The 14513-nt window shown below is 63.2% G+C and overlaps 1 protein-coding gene across 1 annotated transcript in view; it reads left to right on the top strand.

The window, feature by feature from the left end:
* PLXNA1 (plexin A1) overlaps nt 1-14513 on the top strand; it is a 49067-nt gene that overhangs the window by 9830 nt on the left and 24724 nt on the right. The window contains exons 4-9 of the mRNA XM_045494034.1: nt 10128-10268; nt 11098-11198; nt 11518-11641; nt 11752-11905; nt 12236-12335; nt 13490-13604. Coding sequence (XP_045349990.1) covers nt 10128-10268; nt 11098-11198; nt 11518-11641; nt 11752-11905; nt 12236-12335; nt 13490-13604 — 735 coding nt within the window. The remainder of the gene's footprint in view (nt 1-10127; nt 10269-11097; nt 11199-11517; nt 11642-11751; nt 11906-12235; nt 12336-13489; nt 13605-14513) is intronic.

Genomic DNA, 14513 nt, shown 5'->3' with positions numbered 1-14513 from the left:
CTGGGGTGCTGCGGGGTTCAGGCACCGTACGAGCCAGTGAGGCTGGGTGGCAGGTCAGCTCAGCCCCCGCTGCTCTCTGGGCAAGCCCCCATGCCCTCAAAGCTGGTCTTCCAGTGTGACCCACTTTCTTTACCTTAGTGTCAAGGGTGCTGTCTGCAGCCTGGGCATAGGCTCTTTCCCTTCCCAGGGGTGGGGCCCCCACCCAGCATGCACCCCCTTTTCCCACCCCAGGGAGGGTACATGGGGCTGGGGGAGGAAGCAGCAGAGCCCCTGGGGGGTGTGTGTGTGTCAGGTGGGTTGTGCTCTGGCAGGGCCAGTGTGGCTGCAGTGAGAACCGCCCCCCGCCCCCGCCCCCGCCCCCCCAGGCAGGGCTGTGGAGTGAAGCTTGCTTGGACACACTCCTGCAGGGCGCCCTGGAGCCTGTCACCCAGTGGGAGGCTGGGCTCCTGGGGCTGGGAGTGGCACATTTGATGGTGGGTGGGCTGGCAGGCAGCTGGCTAAGGCACTGTCTGTGCCCACAGGCCACCCTGTAAGGTTGGGAGAACGGGTTAGTCTGGCCCAGCCTCCCCGGCTGCCTCACTGGCTCTGGCCTCACTCCCCTGCCCCAGGGCCGCTGTCTGGGTGGGAGTTCTGTGAGTCTAATTGGTCCTGCTCTCCTTCCTCTCTGCCCTGGTCCCACAGAGGGGAAACTGAGGCCCATTGTGTCGAGTGGGAGCTGGGCTTAGGCCCATTCATAAGAAAACCTCTGCTGCTCTCTCCCTTACCCACCCCTGCACCTGCCTCCCAGAGCCCCGTCTTTCCTGGACATTGGCTCCTTCCATCCCTGGACCCCTCTGGGCTGGGCACTGCACCATGAGTGTGTGGACTGCACCCTTTTAGGGGTACGTGGGACCCAGTGCCCAGGGGCTGCTGGCCTGGTGGTGGGAGAGCCCCGTCATTGGGGAATTAGAGCCATGTTAGTTTCGAGGCTCCCCCATGAAGGCATGCCCTAGCCTTGCCCCATCCACCACTCACCTGCACCCACCCACCCAAGTTGAAGGGGGGTTTTGGGCAGCTCCACAGACAGTTGTTTGCACCTTAATCCCATACAAATGGCTGAGTTTAGGTGTGGTCTCCGCTCTCTCCCTCGCGAGCTCTGTGACCCTGGGGCTGGTTGTGTAGCCTCTCTGAGCCTGTCCCCCCAAGCATAGCGTGAAGAAGCCCAGAGCCTGGTGTGTGTGTGGTCCCATTCGGGCATGCAGCTAGCTCTCACTTGTGGTGCTGCCTCTCTGAGTCCTTGCAATAACCCTGCCATCCTTTTGACAGATGAGGAAACTGAGGCATATGGTGGCTGCAGCATGTGCCCAGGCTTACTGGCTCCAGGGTCCTTGCTCATGACTGTAGTCTCCTTCCTTGTTCTCTGGAAAGGAAACGGGGGCCCTGATTTCAGTGTCCCTTCTCTGAGGAAGCCCGGGGTCTAGGGCAGCCCCACCTCCAAGAGCCCCTCACTGCCCACTCCTGCCCTGAGCTGCCAGCCTTCAGGGCTCTTTCTTCCCACAGCCCAGCGCATCAGCCGGTGACTGCCTGGCCCTGCCTCGCCCTGGGAACAGGTCCGGCTCCATCCAGTTCCTGTGGGGAGCACGACTGTCCCGCTCTCTCTGCCTCCCTGTTGCCTAGGGCTCATGGTGCCTTTGAACACCATGTCACACCCTGGGGCCCCTCTGCGGGTGGAGGTCTGGAGCAGGGTGGGGGCTGGGGGAAGAGGTACCAGTCCCATTCTGCTTGCCCCAGCCCCATAACCTCCCCCAGGCCCCCTTGCCAGGCCTCCAGCCTTGACCCACTGTGAAGGGAGACCGTGCCTCTCCTCAGCTGGGGCCCAGCCTGTGTCACCAGTTCCCTCTCCCTCCTGACCACCCCCCACCCCCACCTCTCCCACCATGTCGTTCTGACCCACCCTGGGGGCGGGAGTGGCTCTGGTCCAGGGGCCTGAGCCAGGACAGGGCGGGCCACGGGGTGCCCTCCGATCCAGCTCAGCACTGCCTCCTCCCTGATTCTTGTCCTTTGTCCTCGTCACATGCTGGAGCCTGGGCCCCGGGGACCCCTGCCCACTGCTGACCTGGGGGCAGGCCTGCTGTACTGACAAAGCCCAAGACACCCTCAATTTCCCCAAGCCTGGGTCTCCTTGGGCTTTAAGAAGTAACTGGTGAGCTCTAGGGACCCGGCTGGCCCTCTGCCGGGCCCCACCGAATGAGAACGAGCGAACATTGTGTGAAATTGTAGCTGATTAATTTAGGACCTGCCAACTTCAGCTGTTCAGGGCTGGCTGGGAGTGCTCCCTGACTCCCCTGGTCTTCCCCAGAGGCTCTGCCCGCCACCTGCCTCCCTCCCCGCCAACAGGGGCAGCCTGTCCTCGGCTGATACCCCAGATCCCCAGTCCTGCGTGTTACTTTCCCCCCAATGCCCCAAATGGCCACCAGGGACCCCTGGACCCTGGCAGGAGTTCCCCAGGGTGGCCCCTGGTTTGAGTTCTTTTGAGTCCGTCCAGGTGCTCACCGTGGGTGGGGAGAGGACCCGCCCCAGGCTCCTGCCAGTGGATGCCCGCTCTGCCCCGCCGCAGTCTGGAGGCCTTCTTAGACTCCATTTCTGCAGAGCAGAAGTGGGGACAGTGCCTGCCTCCTGGGCCGGGGGAGGGGCACCGCCAGGCTAGCCCTGTACTGGCACCATCCCTGCTGCAGGGCTCGGGGGCTGGGCTGAGGAACACAGCCCTGTCGCTCTGGTGGCTGTGCCAGGTGAGAAAGCGTGCCCCGTCTGCCTGAGCATCCGGTTTTTCAAGAGAATCTGGAAATCCGTATTTTGTGTGAGGTTTCTTATTGTTAAGCATTGGCAACTAATGACGGGCTTTTAGAAGGCACTGTGGGTCAACCTAAGGGTGCCGTGGGCCACCAGTTTATGACCATGGGGATCTGGACTGTGGCATCACTGGCTTGCAGGGTGCCCGACCTTGGGATGGGACCCGCGGGATGGCCGCCCAGCTGGGCTCCAGGGCTGGGCCGGGCCGTTTTGGAGTCTGGCTAGCAAGGGGGCCTGCCTGGCAAAGCTCCCTCCTGCTGGGGCCTTGGTTTTTATCCCTCAGCGCTGGGTGGGCTGTGCCTCCTGGGGGCATTTGGGAAGCCCAGGGGAGGCCGCCGTTCCTTCCTGTGTGCTGATCCTTGAGTGGAGGAGGAACACGGCTGTGGCGGCAGCACTCTGGGCCCCGGGGCCCCAGCTCTTCCCTGGCTCTGCAGTATCACAGCCGTGCTGGTAGCTGCTGAGCATCTGCGTGGGTTGCTCTGGGCCTGGGCTGCCAGTGACAGGGATACCTCTTAACCTCCAGTGGCCTCACGGCTCTAGAAGCTTCCCCTTGGATGCTTTTCCCATTCCCCTAGGACTCCCCTCCCCCCCCCCCCCCCCCCCCCCCCACTGTCCTTAGGATGCTGAAATTCAGAGATCCTGGGAGTCGGGTGGTGTTTCCAAGACCTGCATAGAGCAGCGTGGGCCTCTTCCCGGTCCTTGCACCAGGGACCTGTCCTGGGCCAGAGCCTGCTCTGCGCGTCCAGCAGGGGTCCCTGCTCCCCCAGCCCAGGTCTGTGCGGGAGGCTGACTGGGGAGCCCCTGAGGGGCTGGGGGAAAGATGTTGGCCCCGAGAGAGATCCTGGGCAGGACCAGGCCCCCAGCCCCCGAACTCCTCAGCAGCAGGGAGTGGCACCACCTCCCTGGATTTGTATCTTGTGTGGCAGGGGGATGCCCTTGACTCCCAGTGACCTGACCTCTAGAGACCCACAGAAGCTCCAAGGGGCAGCCTGCACCATTGGTGACCGTGCCTGCGGGTGTCCTCATCATGCTGGAACGTGAGCCCTGAGCACAAGCACACGGCTGCCTGTAGCGTGGCGGGGGGTGGGGCAGGGAGGTCTGCGGCCTCCTGCACGTGCCTAGTGTATGACTGACGTCCACTCTCAGTTGTGATGTATCTGCAGGAGAGTACACAGCTGTGGGTGTGCGGCCTGGAGCGTGTCACTGGAAGCATGCCAGGCCCCCTGTCCCCGGGAAGGTCGCTCCCTCCCCCAAGGATCACTTTACTGGTTGACCTCCGTCCCTAGGGCTGTTGTGCCAGTTTGGGGTTTTCTGTGGGTCATGTAGCACGTCGTCTTTTGTCTTCCTTGCTCATTGCCATTGGTGGGGCTCGCCCGTGCTGTCGTGGGCAGGCCTGCTCCATTCTGTGTCGTGATGACATCGTGTACTGCAGACCTGCGTGCATGGGGCCCTCCCGCCTGGGGCAGGCCCAGCGTTGTTCCCTGTGGGTCTGCAGTGGTGGTGCTGCCACGTGAATTCTGTGGCACAGGCTCCGCGCGTGCAGGGCCACGTTGCTGTTGAGTTTCCACCTGGGAGCAGGGCCGCTGGGCCTCTCTTCTCCTCCTGTCCTGAAGCTCTAGGACTGTCGGTGTTGCCATTTCCAGAATTAGGTGTGGTACTGCCTGGCCGAGTGGTTGATCTCATACAGCCATGCTTGGGGCAGGTTACTGGGTCCTGGTGGAGTTCTACCCTCCAGAGTGTTGTTAGCGGAGAGTAGACGGGTCCCGGCCGCCTGCTTCCCGTATGTCTTAGTTGCTGTGCCTGTGGGGCCCCGTGGGTCACTGTGGGGCACTGCCCCTTCCTGCCAAGGACATGGTCCCTGGAACCTTTGGTGGTATTGCCCGGTACTCTGGGGGACGTGTGTGTGTCCTGGGGACGACATGCTATGCTCTTTCTGGTTCTCCGGGCCATAGCACCAGAGGGCGCAGGGGCCTCTCATTCCCGCCCTGGGTCTGTCTAGTGACTCCCCTGCCCTTTGTCCCAGAACCAGTGCCAGCACTGCTTTTCTGCCCCTCCGACGGTGGTCAGCAGTCGCCCACAGGCATGCATGGAGGGTCCCGCCCCTGGCCCTACATTACAGGCCCACCTTCCTGCGGGGTCTGGCCAATCAGGCCTTAGCCACAGCACGGGCGTCTAGGCATCTTTGACGAGCATGATGCTTTCGGCCACAGGCAGGCAGTGGCCACCCTGTGCCCAGCCCCGTGTGCGCCTAGCTGTGGGCCTGGCTTGGTGGAGGTGGCCTCATGAAGGTCTAGGGTTACTGCCTGCAGTGTGTAGTTCCCCCGCCCATGGACAGATAGGTCCCTGACCTCCAGGACCTGTCCTCTAAGGGGTCAGGGCGTGGGAACCCATGGCAGGTGGGTACAGAGACTAGAACAGCCCCACTGAGGGGTCTTCCAGGAAGGGCATTCTGGAAGGAGAGAACAGTAGGGCCAAAGCTCAGGCCGTGTGATCTGTGTTGCCTTGTGGCCCAGCTTTGTGTGGCCTCCATGGCCGTGGGGCAGATTCCCCAGGGTGGTTGTGCACCTCGACCTCATGGCAGCATCTAGTCTTGGGGGCCCAGTTTCCAGGCAGCTTTCCAAGCAGTCTTTCCTCCCCTACTGTTGGAACCACGAGCTTCTGAACTCTAACACAGCCCTGTGAGGTGGATTTCTGCTGGCAGATGAGGAGACCAAGGGTCAAAGAGGACCACTGTTTATGTTGGTTGGTGTCCGCTTTCCTCTGTGTTGAGGGCTAGGGTTGAAAAAGACAAGATTCTTGGGACTCTCCCTCCCAATCTCGCCAGGTGTGTTTGGCCCAATTAGAGCCATTGGGCCTCCTGCAAATCATGTTTTAATTACCCAAGTACTGCCAAGAGGAAATTGTTAATTGCTTTTCCAATATCAAATTCCTCCTGGCCTTTGTGAGAATGGTCCCAGGAAGGGGTCTGGAGCCTGCCCCCAGCTGGAGGGAGCGGGGGTGGTGGGGGGAATCCTGTGGCAGCTGGTGAGGGGATGAGAGGGGCCCAGGAGCTGGGTTCACCCACACGGCCACACGGCCCTGACCGGGAGAAGGAAGATGGGCTCCTTCAAGGAGAGAGGGCAGCCCCTCCCAGGACCACTCTGCTGCCCAGGGGGCTGGGAATAGGCTGGGCAACTGTACGTACTAGAGGAGGAAGACACCCATGGGGTCCCAGCCCTGTAGCCGGTTCACTGGCTGCTGTCCTCCCATCTTCTGCCTGTCCCATCACCTGGGGTCCTGTTCACCTGCTCTCTGGTTTAGTCAGCGCACCGCTATTCCACAGATAGGGACACGAGGGCCGTTATCTCGGGATGGGCAGAGGCCAAGCTGGGCAGCCCCCTGCCTCCGGGCGGCTAGGGCGCGTGCCGGCCTTGGCAAGCGTCCTGCATGGCCCAGACATCCTCCCAGTGCCCCCACCCGCCCTCAGCACAGAGAATGGGCTCTTTGTTGGATCTGGGCTGGACGGACAGCTGACCTGGCCAGGCCGCAGCAGTTGGCGAGAGCCACACAGTGATGGGTGCGGGGGCAGCCGGCTGGGCCGGCCTGGGGTTTAGGCCCCAGGGCCAGGGGCTGCCCACCTGCCACTGGCTACCTCCCCTTGGCCCTGCACAGGGCTCTCTTTGCAGGACCCCCCCTCACCCCCTACCATGTGTCCTGGGTCCCCAGGACCTGTTGGCCTGGGGTGAAGGTGAAACTGCACCCCGGCCTGTCTGTGGGAACAGGCAGTTGATGCCTCGTGGTGGTGGTGCGTGTGTGGCCCAGTGTTTTTTGGTCCTGGCACCAAGAGGTTGCTGGGGCCAGGCCCCTCTCTGGGGGCACTGACAGCCCTTGTGCCTCAGCTCAGAATGTAGGGGACTCCCCCACGTACAGAGGTACAGGGGAAAAAAAAACCCAGGTTGGAGAAGTGGGTGAGCCAGAGTGCTGGGCCAGAGGCTGGATGGGGGTGGCTCTGTCCCTCTGGGTCAGAGCCAGGGGCGGGTGGGTGCCTGGGCGTGGTGTAGCCCAGCAGGCATGCCCTGGGAGGCTGGCCACCTCCTCTCCAGCCATCTAGGCAGGAGGAGGAGGCGTCCTTTCTCAGCAGGTGTGGGGAAGGGCACCAATGGCAGAGGGACAGAGCCGAGTTTGGACCCTGAGGTTCTTCTGTGGTGGGACATGGGAGGGAAGGTGGTCGTGGCTAGTTGTGGAAGGTTCTGGTAGTCTTGGGGAAGGGTTTGCAGAGCACAGAGGTGACAGCTGGAGGTGGGAGGGAAGATCCCAGGGGATGCCGGAAGTCTCTCCTGTGTGTGCTGCAGGCCGGCTGCCCCAGGGTGGGCCATCCCCAGGTGGGTGGCCCTCGACCGGACAGCTGTGCGCAGGGGAGTGGCGTCGGCACGTGCACTCCCGGCGGCGTGGCATATGTCCTGCTGTCCTGCCAGCCGCCTGGCCCCGTGCCTGCCCTGCATGCCCCTTGTCCCTGGAATGCCTTCCTGGCGGCATACTGCATCCCTCCTCCCGCTTTTGGAGCAGACTCTACGTCCCCAGGTGCAAGTGGCAGTCCAGGGCCTCGCAAGTCTCGGTTCACCTGTCTGTGCTGCACGGGCCCTGCAGCCTGAAAACCAGCTGTGACACAGCAGGCATGTCCCGAGCACTGGTCTTTGCTGGGTTGGACACCTCCTGCCCATCCGACGGTCACACGTGTGCATGCAGGGGCCCTGCTGAGCCTGGACGGTGGCCACTCAGTATACAGTGTGGAGACTGTCACCCACGTCACATCCACCCACGGGCCTGCCAGCTGTGCCTCCCTGGCACCCCCACTTACTCTGCTTTCTCCAGAAATGTCCCGGCTCCTTGGGGCCTGCCTCTGCGTGTTTGACGGCCGGGGCTGCCCCGTGCTGGGCAGATGGGTGGACAGATGGATGCGTGGCGGATGGACAGCTGGACATGCACGCTCCCCACTGCAGCTGTTGGGTGCCACCTGTTGGAGTCGGCGTGCTGCCGGCCCAGGGGCGGGGCGTTTCAGAGTCTGGCTCTGGCCTGCCTCCTCTCTTACGTTCCCTAGGATCCTGCTCTCTGCCTGCCCCTTTCCATGGCCCCTGCTGGTGTGCTCCCTGGTTGTGCCCTTCCCTGTAATGTTTCCCTTGTCCCTGCTGGGTTGTGAGTGCCCCTGGATAGGACGTCCACGCCCTAGCCCATGCCCTCAGCCCTCAGTAGGGAGGGAGACGGCAGGCCTGGTAGAGGGGGTTGGTCAGAGTCAGCACCATATGGACACTGGTGGTCCGTGTGTCTCGGTGAGGCAGGGCCCCTCGAGTTTCCCTGTTCAGCAGACACTTCTTGAGCGCCCCCTGCATGCAAGGGGCTGAGGTCTGGTCAGGCCAGGCTGTCAAGGCCTCCTGGGTAGCCGTCCCCGGTATCTGGTTGTGGGGGGGCCAGGCTTGGGGCGCTGGGGGAGGGGGCCTGGTGCTGGGAGGGCTGGGGTCTGGCCTGGGCTTCTGGGTGGCTGCAGGGGGCACCTGCAGGGAGGGGGCACAGGTGTAAGGCAGGGCTCTGGGAGAAATCCGGGGTCCTGATTTGATCATTTGGGCTGAGACTAGGGCTGGAGATCTGGGTGCCACGGGTGCACCGGCCTGCACACAGGCCCTGCCCTCCTGACCTCCTTGTCCCCTGCTTCCTGGCCACTGTCCAGGCTGGCCTTGCCAGGCCTGGGTTGTGGCTGCTGGGGTTTGGTGATTGCCTTGAGGTCCAGCCGCCCTCTGTCCCCTCTTCTTGGCACAGTGGCTTGGTCCTTATTTAATTCTCAGAGCAGCTCTGGCAGGGGGAGTGGTGCCTGTCGTCACCATCTCATAGGTAGGGGAATAGGCAGAGAGTGGGTCAGCTCGCCATGTCGCTTGCACAGCTGGGTGTCTGTGCTGGGCCTTGGGTCCAGGCAGTGTGGGTGTCCACAGGTGGCACTGCTGGCCTCCCTGAGCTCTCCTGTGGCTGCAGACTCCCCGCCAGCAGCAACTGCCCACCCCCGAGGGCGGAAGGTTCGTGGGGCCGGCTGGGTCCAGGTTGGGGTCCCGTCCACGCTCACCCGCAGGGGCGCTGAGGCTGGGCTGCCACGGCCCCTCACCCAGCACCCCTTCTTCCTGGAGGCTGTGGGCCGAAGCCACTTGGGCAGCTCCAGGCCGGGCCTGTGGCCGCCTCCCCCTGCCCAGCTCAGGGCTCAGCTCTTCCGGGTCTGGTTTGACTTAAGCCTGCCTGCCTGGCTGGGAGGCAGCTGAGCGGATGTGGGGGGTGGCCTCGGGCTCTCAGGAATGCGGCCCTCCCCCTCTCCCTCAGCCGGCAGCCTCTGGCCCAGAGTCACAGCGCCCCACCCTGGCTGGCCGCCCTCGGCCAGCGCAGAGCGCAGGGGTGTTCGCCAGCTCCACGGGCCACCCCCACCAAGGAGACCTGCCCTGTCCTGTCAGTGTGGGGGTGCAGAGGAGGGGTGCTGGGCTGAGCCTGGGGCGAGGCGGAGGTGGAGAGGTGGGCTGGCTGCTGGGTCACAGCCAGAGAGGGGCGGGCCTGAGCAGTGCCGGCCACCTTGTGCCCTGGGAGCCTGCCCGGGACTGGCGGAGCTGGGCAGACGCCGCCCCATGAGTCCCGTCTCTGGAAAGCCCCCTGGGTCTCTCTGTTAATTAAATACATTTGTTTGGTAAAAGCAACTAAAAATACTTGCAGCATCGTAAGCTGCAGAGAAGAGCTGGCTAATTAGCGCCCGGTTTGTTTGGGATATGGAATATATTTCCATGCCGATGAGACACCCGCCCTCCTGCCTTCTTGCTGGGGTGCACCCCACTCCAGGACCTCACCGGGGCCCCCAACTCCCATGCCACCTCCCTGCCCTGGAGCCTCCTGGTGTCACTTCTCAGCCACACTGGACACCTCACTCTCCCTGAAGGCCCCTGCTGCCTCTTCGTGCCTTTCTACCCCCTGCACAAATATGCCTTCCTCTGGGGCACCCAGCCTGGCCCCAAGGAAAGTGGGACCCCTGCCACTTTTGTGCAGGGCTTGGCTGTATAGCCGGTGACGGGTGGTGGGTTGTGGTTGTTCTTGTGGATGAAGGGGCTAGGTCAGGACTTGCCTACGGGGCTGGTTTGTCCCCCATGGCCGTGGTGTGGTTGGAAGCCTTAGCCTCATCCTTGCGGGGCTTGGGGGGCAGCTGGGGGAGGGGCTCCAGACCCCTGACCTTAAGTAGGTGTGGGGCTGGGCCAGCGTTGGCCATTGCTGGCCTAGCCCCACTTAATCCCTCACTGCCACAGATCCTGGTAGACCTGGGAAACCCTGGCGGCCGGCCAGCCCTGGCCTATGAGAGTGTGGTGGCCCAAGAGAGCAGCCCTATCCTGCGTGACCTGGTCCTCAGCCCCGACCGCCAATACCTCTATGCCATGACGGAAAAGCAGGTGGGTGACCCACTGCAGGACACGTTGGGGGGTGGGTCTGCCCCCATCATTGGCCTACTCTGTCCACCCCGGCTCCAGATTTTCCCCGGTCAGACTTGGAATTCTCAATTTCTCCCTGAACAGTTGCATATCCACAGGAACAGATACTTGAATAAGAGTTTTGTGGGAGTATTGGTGTCATTTGAGGACTGGGAGCATACATCTGAGGCCTCGAATTCTCGGGCTGCGGGCCCGCACAGCACCGGCCTCATCTGCCCATCTCCATGGGGTTGGCACCTGGCCTGGCCCACCTTATTGAGGCCGCGCATTTGTGTTCCCAGCCTAGTGCTTGGAGCCAGCATCTGACCTTCTCAGCCTGGTGACCGCATGCCCCTCTCCCAGCTGTCATGTTATTCCACTTCTCTGAGGACCTCAGTGCCATCCAAGCTGGCGAGGTCGGGGTAAGAGGGGCCCAGCCTGCCTCTGTGCTTAGGACTGGAGTTGATGAGCCCAGGCTCCCTTGAGGAACTCAGAATCCGGACAGATGGGAGAGTGACTCTGGCTGGAGTGGTCAATTCCTCCCTGGATGTCTCACCTGCACTGACTTGCTTGCTCCTTGACTGCTGCCTCCCAGCAGAGGGCCCTGGCCTGTTTAGCCTGATCTGGCCAAGTCAGGGTCGCCCAGGACTAGCCTTTGAATAGACCATGCTAGAGAGTGGCCTGAAACAGGGGCCCCGCTCGTGTGTGGGAACAGGACACACACACACAACTGCGGTGAGGAGGTGAGGCTGGCAAGGGTTGCGGGGACGAGCCTCACGGGGGCCTGACGCCGAGCTTCCCGTGCTGCCAGGTGACTCGTGTGCCCGTGGAGAGCTGTGTGCAGTATGCATCGTGCGAGCTGTGCCTGGGGTCGCGGGACCCCCACTGCGGCTGGTGTGTCCTGCACAGCATGTGAGTCTCGAGGGCCCGGACACCCCTGCCTGGCAGCCTCTGACCTGGGAGAGCCCCACGTGGCCATCCCAGGTGCCTCGAGCAGTCATGGCTCCCTTTTGAGCACCTCCGGGTCTCTCCTGGGCAGGGCGTTTGACAATTGCTTGACTGGCTGAGTGATGGCACGCCCAGCGCCGCCCATGAAAGACGGGGTGCGGGGTACAGGTGGTGGGCTTCCCCTAGTGTGGGTGACGACAGCCCTGCTGAGCAGGGCCCGGAGGGTCGGGGTGCCCCTCTGGCCACCTCCCCCACGCCCAGCCCCAGCACCCTCTGCCCGCAGCTGCTCACGGCAGGATGCCTGTGAGCGGGCGGACGAGCCCCAGCGCTTCGCCTCTGACCTGCTGCAGTGCGTGCAGCTGACGGTGCAGCCTCGAAACGTCTCCGTCACCATGTCTCAGGTTCCGGTGAGCGCGGCTGCCCTGGTGCGGGGTCGGGGCGACCAGCGGGGTACGGGGGGGGGAGGGAGGGGGGGGGCGAGAGCTCCTTGCTCACCGAAGCCTCCTGTGGGGCCCAGCTTGTGCTGCAGGCCTGGAACGTGCCCGACCTCTCTGCCGGCGTCAACTGCTCCTTTGAGGACTTCACCGAGTCCGAGAGTATCCTGGAGGATGGCCGCATCCACTGCCGCTCGCCCTCTGCTCGGGAGGTGGCGCCCATCACACGAGGCCAGGGTGAGTGCCACCGTGGGCGGGGGTCAGAGCGGCACCTGGAGCCGTCCTGGTGGGATCTGTGAATGGGTGTTGCGTGGTCACTGTAGGCTGGCAGGGGAAGGAGCAGGTGCCTGCTCTGGGAGATGGGGCCGCAGCTGCCTGTCCATGGGCTCGGAGGCTCCCCGGGTCCCAGGGTCTGAGGGGCAGGGGTGCAGCCAGGGGCCGTGCAGGTGGTGAGGGGGGAGGGTCCCTGGCAAGGCCTGTCCCTGTTCCGGGCTGGCCCTGGGAGAGGGTCCTGGGGCCAGCGGCCCCTGGTGGCCCCGATGACTCAGGCCCATGCTGCTTCTGCAGGAGACCAGCGGGTGGTCAAGCTTTACCTGAAGTCCAAGGAGACAGGCAAGAAGTTTGCGTCCGTGGACTTCGTCTTCTACAACTGCAGCGTCCACCAGTCGTGAGTGTCCTGGCACTCCTGCACTGACCACCCCGGCAGGGCAGGGCAGGGCATGGCTCTGTGTGGCCCAGTGGTCAGGGCGGGAGGAGAGGCCCTCGTAAGAGCCTCTCACCTGGCAGGGGCGCCGGGGAGGGCACGGCCTCCAGGTGGCAGATGGGGAGGAGGCTCAGGCCGGGGCTGTGAGAGCGGGGCAGGGGAGGGGAGGGAGGTGCACCGATTCAAACAAGGCGAGTCTCGCCGGCCTCTCGCAAGCTGCTGAGGTGTGAGGAGTGGGGTCGGGGGGCCCACCCAGGTGTATGGGTCAGCCACAGAGCCAGAGGCACCTGGGTTTCAGTTGTGCCTTTGTTGGCTGACCGGCAGACTGCCTGCCTCTTCGTGGGGGCCCACTGAGGGCCTGGGTGTTGATATTACTAGGTTATGATCTCTCTATCCAGGGTGGGCTGGGATGTTTGGAGCAGCGGGCAGGACTCTGGAGCTGGAGGGGATTGAGGGTCTCGGGAGAAGCAGGGTGGCCGGCGGGTTGGGAGGTCCCTGGGAGAAGCTAGAGGTAGTTTTCTCCAGTGTAAGTGGGTCCATGGGGGCTGCAGAGATGACAGGGCTCCAACCACAGGAGGTTGTGCAGGCCAGAGCGCCGTAGGGACCTGTCTAGGCCCTGGGGACGTGTGGGAGAGAACCGGACAAGCGCCTGCCAGGTGGAGCTTGCCTTCTGGTCAGGGAGACGGATGTCCGCCACGGCTCTGCTGGGCCCTGCAGCGACGGCTTCCCTCCTAAATTTAAACCTAAGTTAATTAAGATGAGATTGGAATTTAAAAGACAGTTCTGTACGTGCACCAGCACATTTTCCCAGTGCTTGTTGTCACATGTGACTTGGTGTGGCCAGTGGTCACCTCGGTGCACAGTGCAGGCTTTCGACACGTCTGTAACCAGGAAGGTTGTGTCAGCAGACACTGGGGTGGACTGTCAGGTGTTCAGGGTCCGGAGAAAACGCAGTGCAAAGAGAGGGAAGCACGGGATGGAGGAGCAGCCAGTGCAAAGGTCCTGAGGTGGCACTGTGAACTGCTGAAGAAGTAGCAGGCAGGTGATGCGGCCCCGTGCAGCCCCTGGGTGGAGCCATAGGTCGCCCCGGTTTCAGCACGCCTGTCCTCTCCCCACAGCTGCCTGTCTTGTGTCAACGGCTCCTTCCCCTGCCACTGGTGCAAATACCGCCACGTGTGCACACACAATGCTGCCGACTGCGCCTTTCTGGAGGGCCGTGTCAACGTGTCTGAGGTGAGGCCAGCCTGAGGAGCTCAGGGTTTGAGAGGCATGGTCGAGCTGAGTGTCGCCTGCAGCTGGCAGTGGGAGAGCTCCCACGGGCGGCCGGGACACTGCTCCAGAGGCCTGCGCTATTCGGGACCTTGTCCAAGGCCACCTTGACCTGAGGCCAACCAGTAGCGTTTGTTGGCGGCCTCTTGATGTGCTTCGTGGTCCTCAGGGAAGGCCTCCCACCTGGGCTTCTGTGTGGGGGGCGATAGACCAAAGGGATGCCCGAGGGACGATGCAGGGAGAGGGGGACTGTCCACCCGATACGGTGAGGTGTGTGGGCAGGCGGGAAAGGCCTGGCGCCCAGAATCCGTGTGGATGAGGGAACCCATCAGACTGACTTGCAGGGTGGGCGGTTGGTTCTCGGAGTCTTTTGAGGTACCGCGTAGTAATTGATAGTAATTAGGTAGTAATTATTTTGGAGCCTGGGCAGGGTGCTGACTTTATTTATGAACAGCCAGGCTACTTTTCCTGGAACCCGAGGTGCTCGGAACCAGGACCGGCTGACCCGGGATCCTGTCAGAGGGTACAGAGCCGGAACTGGAGGCCAGGGCCCTTGTTCGCAGTGGACACCATGCCCGTGGTTGGACGGGGCAGGAGGGTGTGGGGTGTGGGGGCAGAAGAGGTGCAGCGTGCCTCAGGCCACTCCTCACAGAGCCTCCCCCGACCGGCCTCCACCGTCACTCCCCAGGCCCCTGTCCCCTCCCCGCTGTGACATTGCCCATCATGGGACAAGGTGGCAGTCAGGGGCAGGCCAGGAACAGGCAGGGACCTTGGGCATTTGGCGGGAGCAGTATCTGGGTGAGCGGCTGGTGTGAGAGCCAGGGTGTGGGGATGGGCAGTGGGCTTCCCTCGGAGTGTGGCCCACATGAGGAG

This window comes from Leopardus geoffroyi, chromosome A2 (genome assembly GCF_018350155.1).
Source record: "Leopardus geoffroyi isolate Oge1 chromosome A2, O.geoffroyi_Oge1_pat1.0, whole genome shotgun sequence".
Lineage (NCBI taxonomy): Eukaryota > Metazoa > Chordata > Mammalia > Carnivora > Felidae > Leopardus > Leopardus geoffroyi.
Note: the sequence above shows the minus strand (reverse complement) of the source record. Positions and strands in the feature narration are given on the sequence as shown.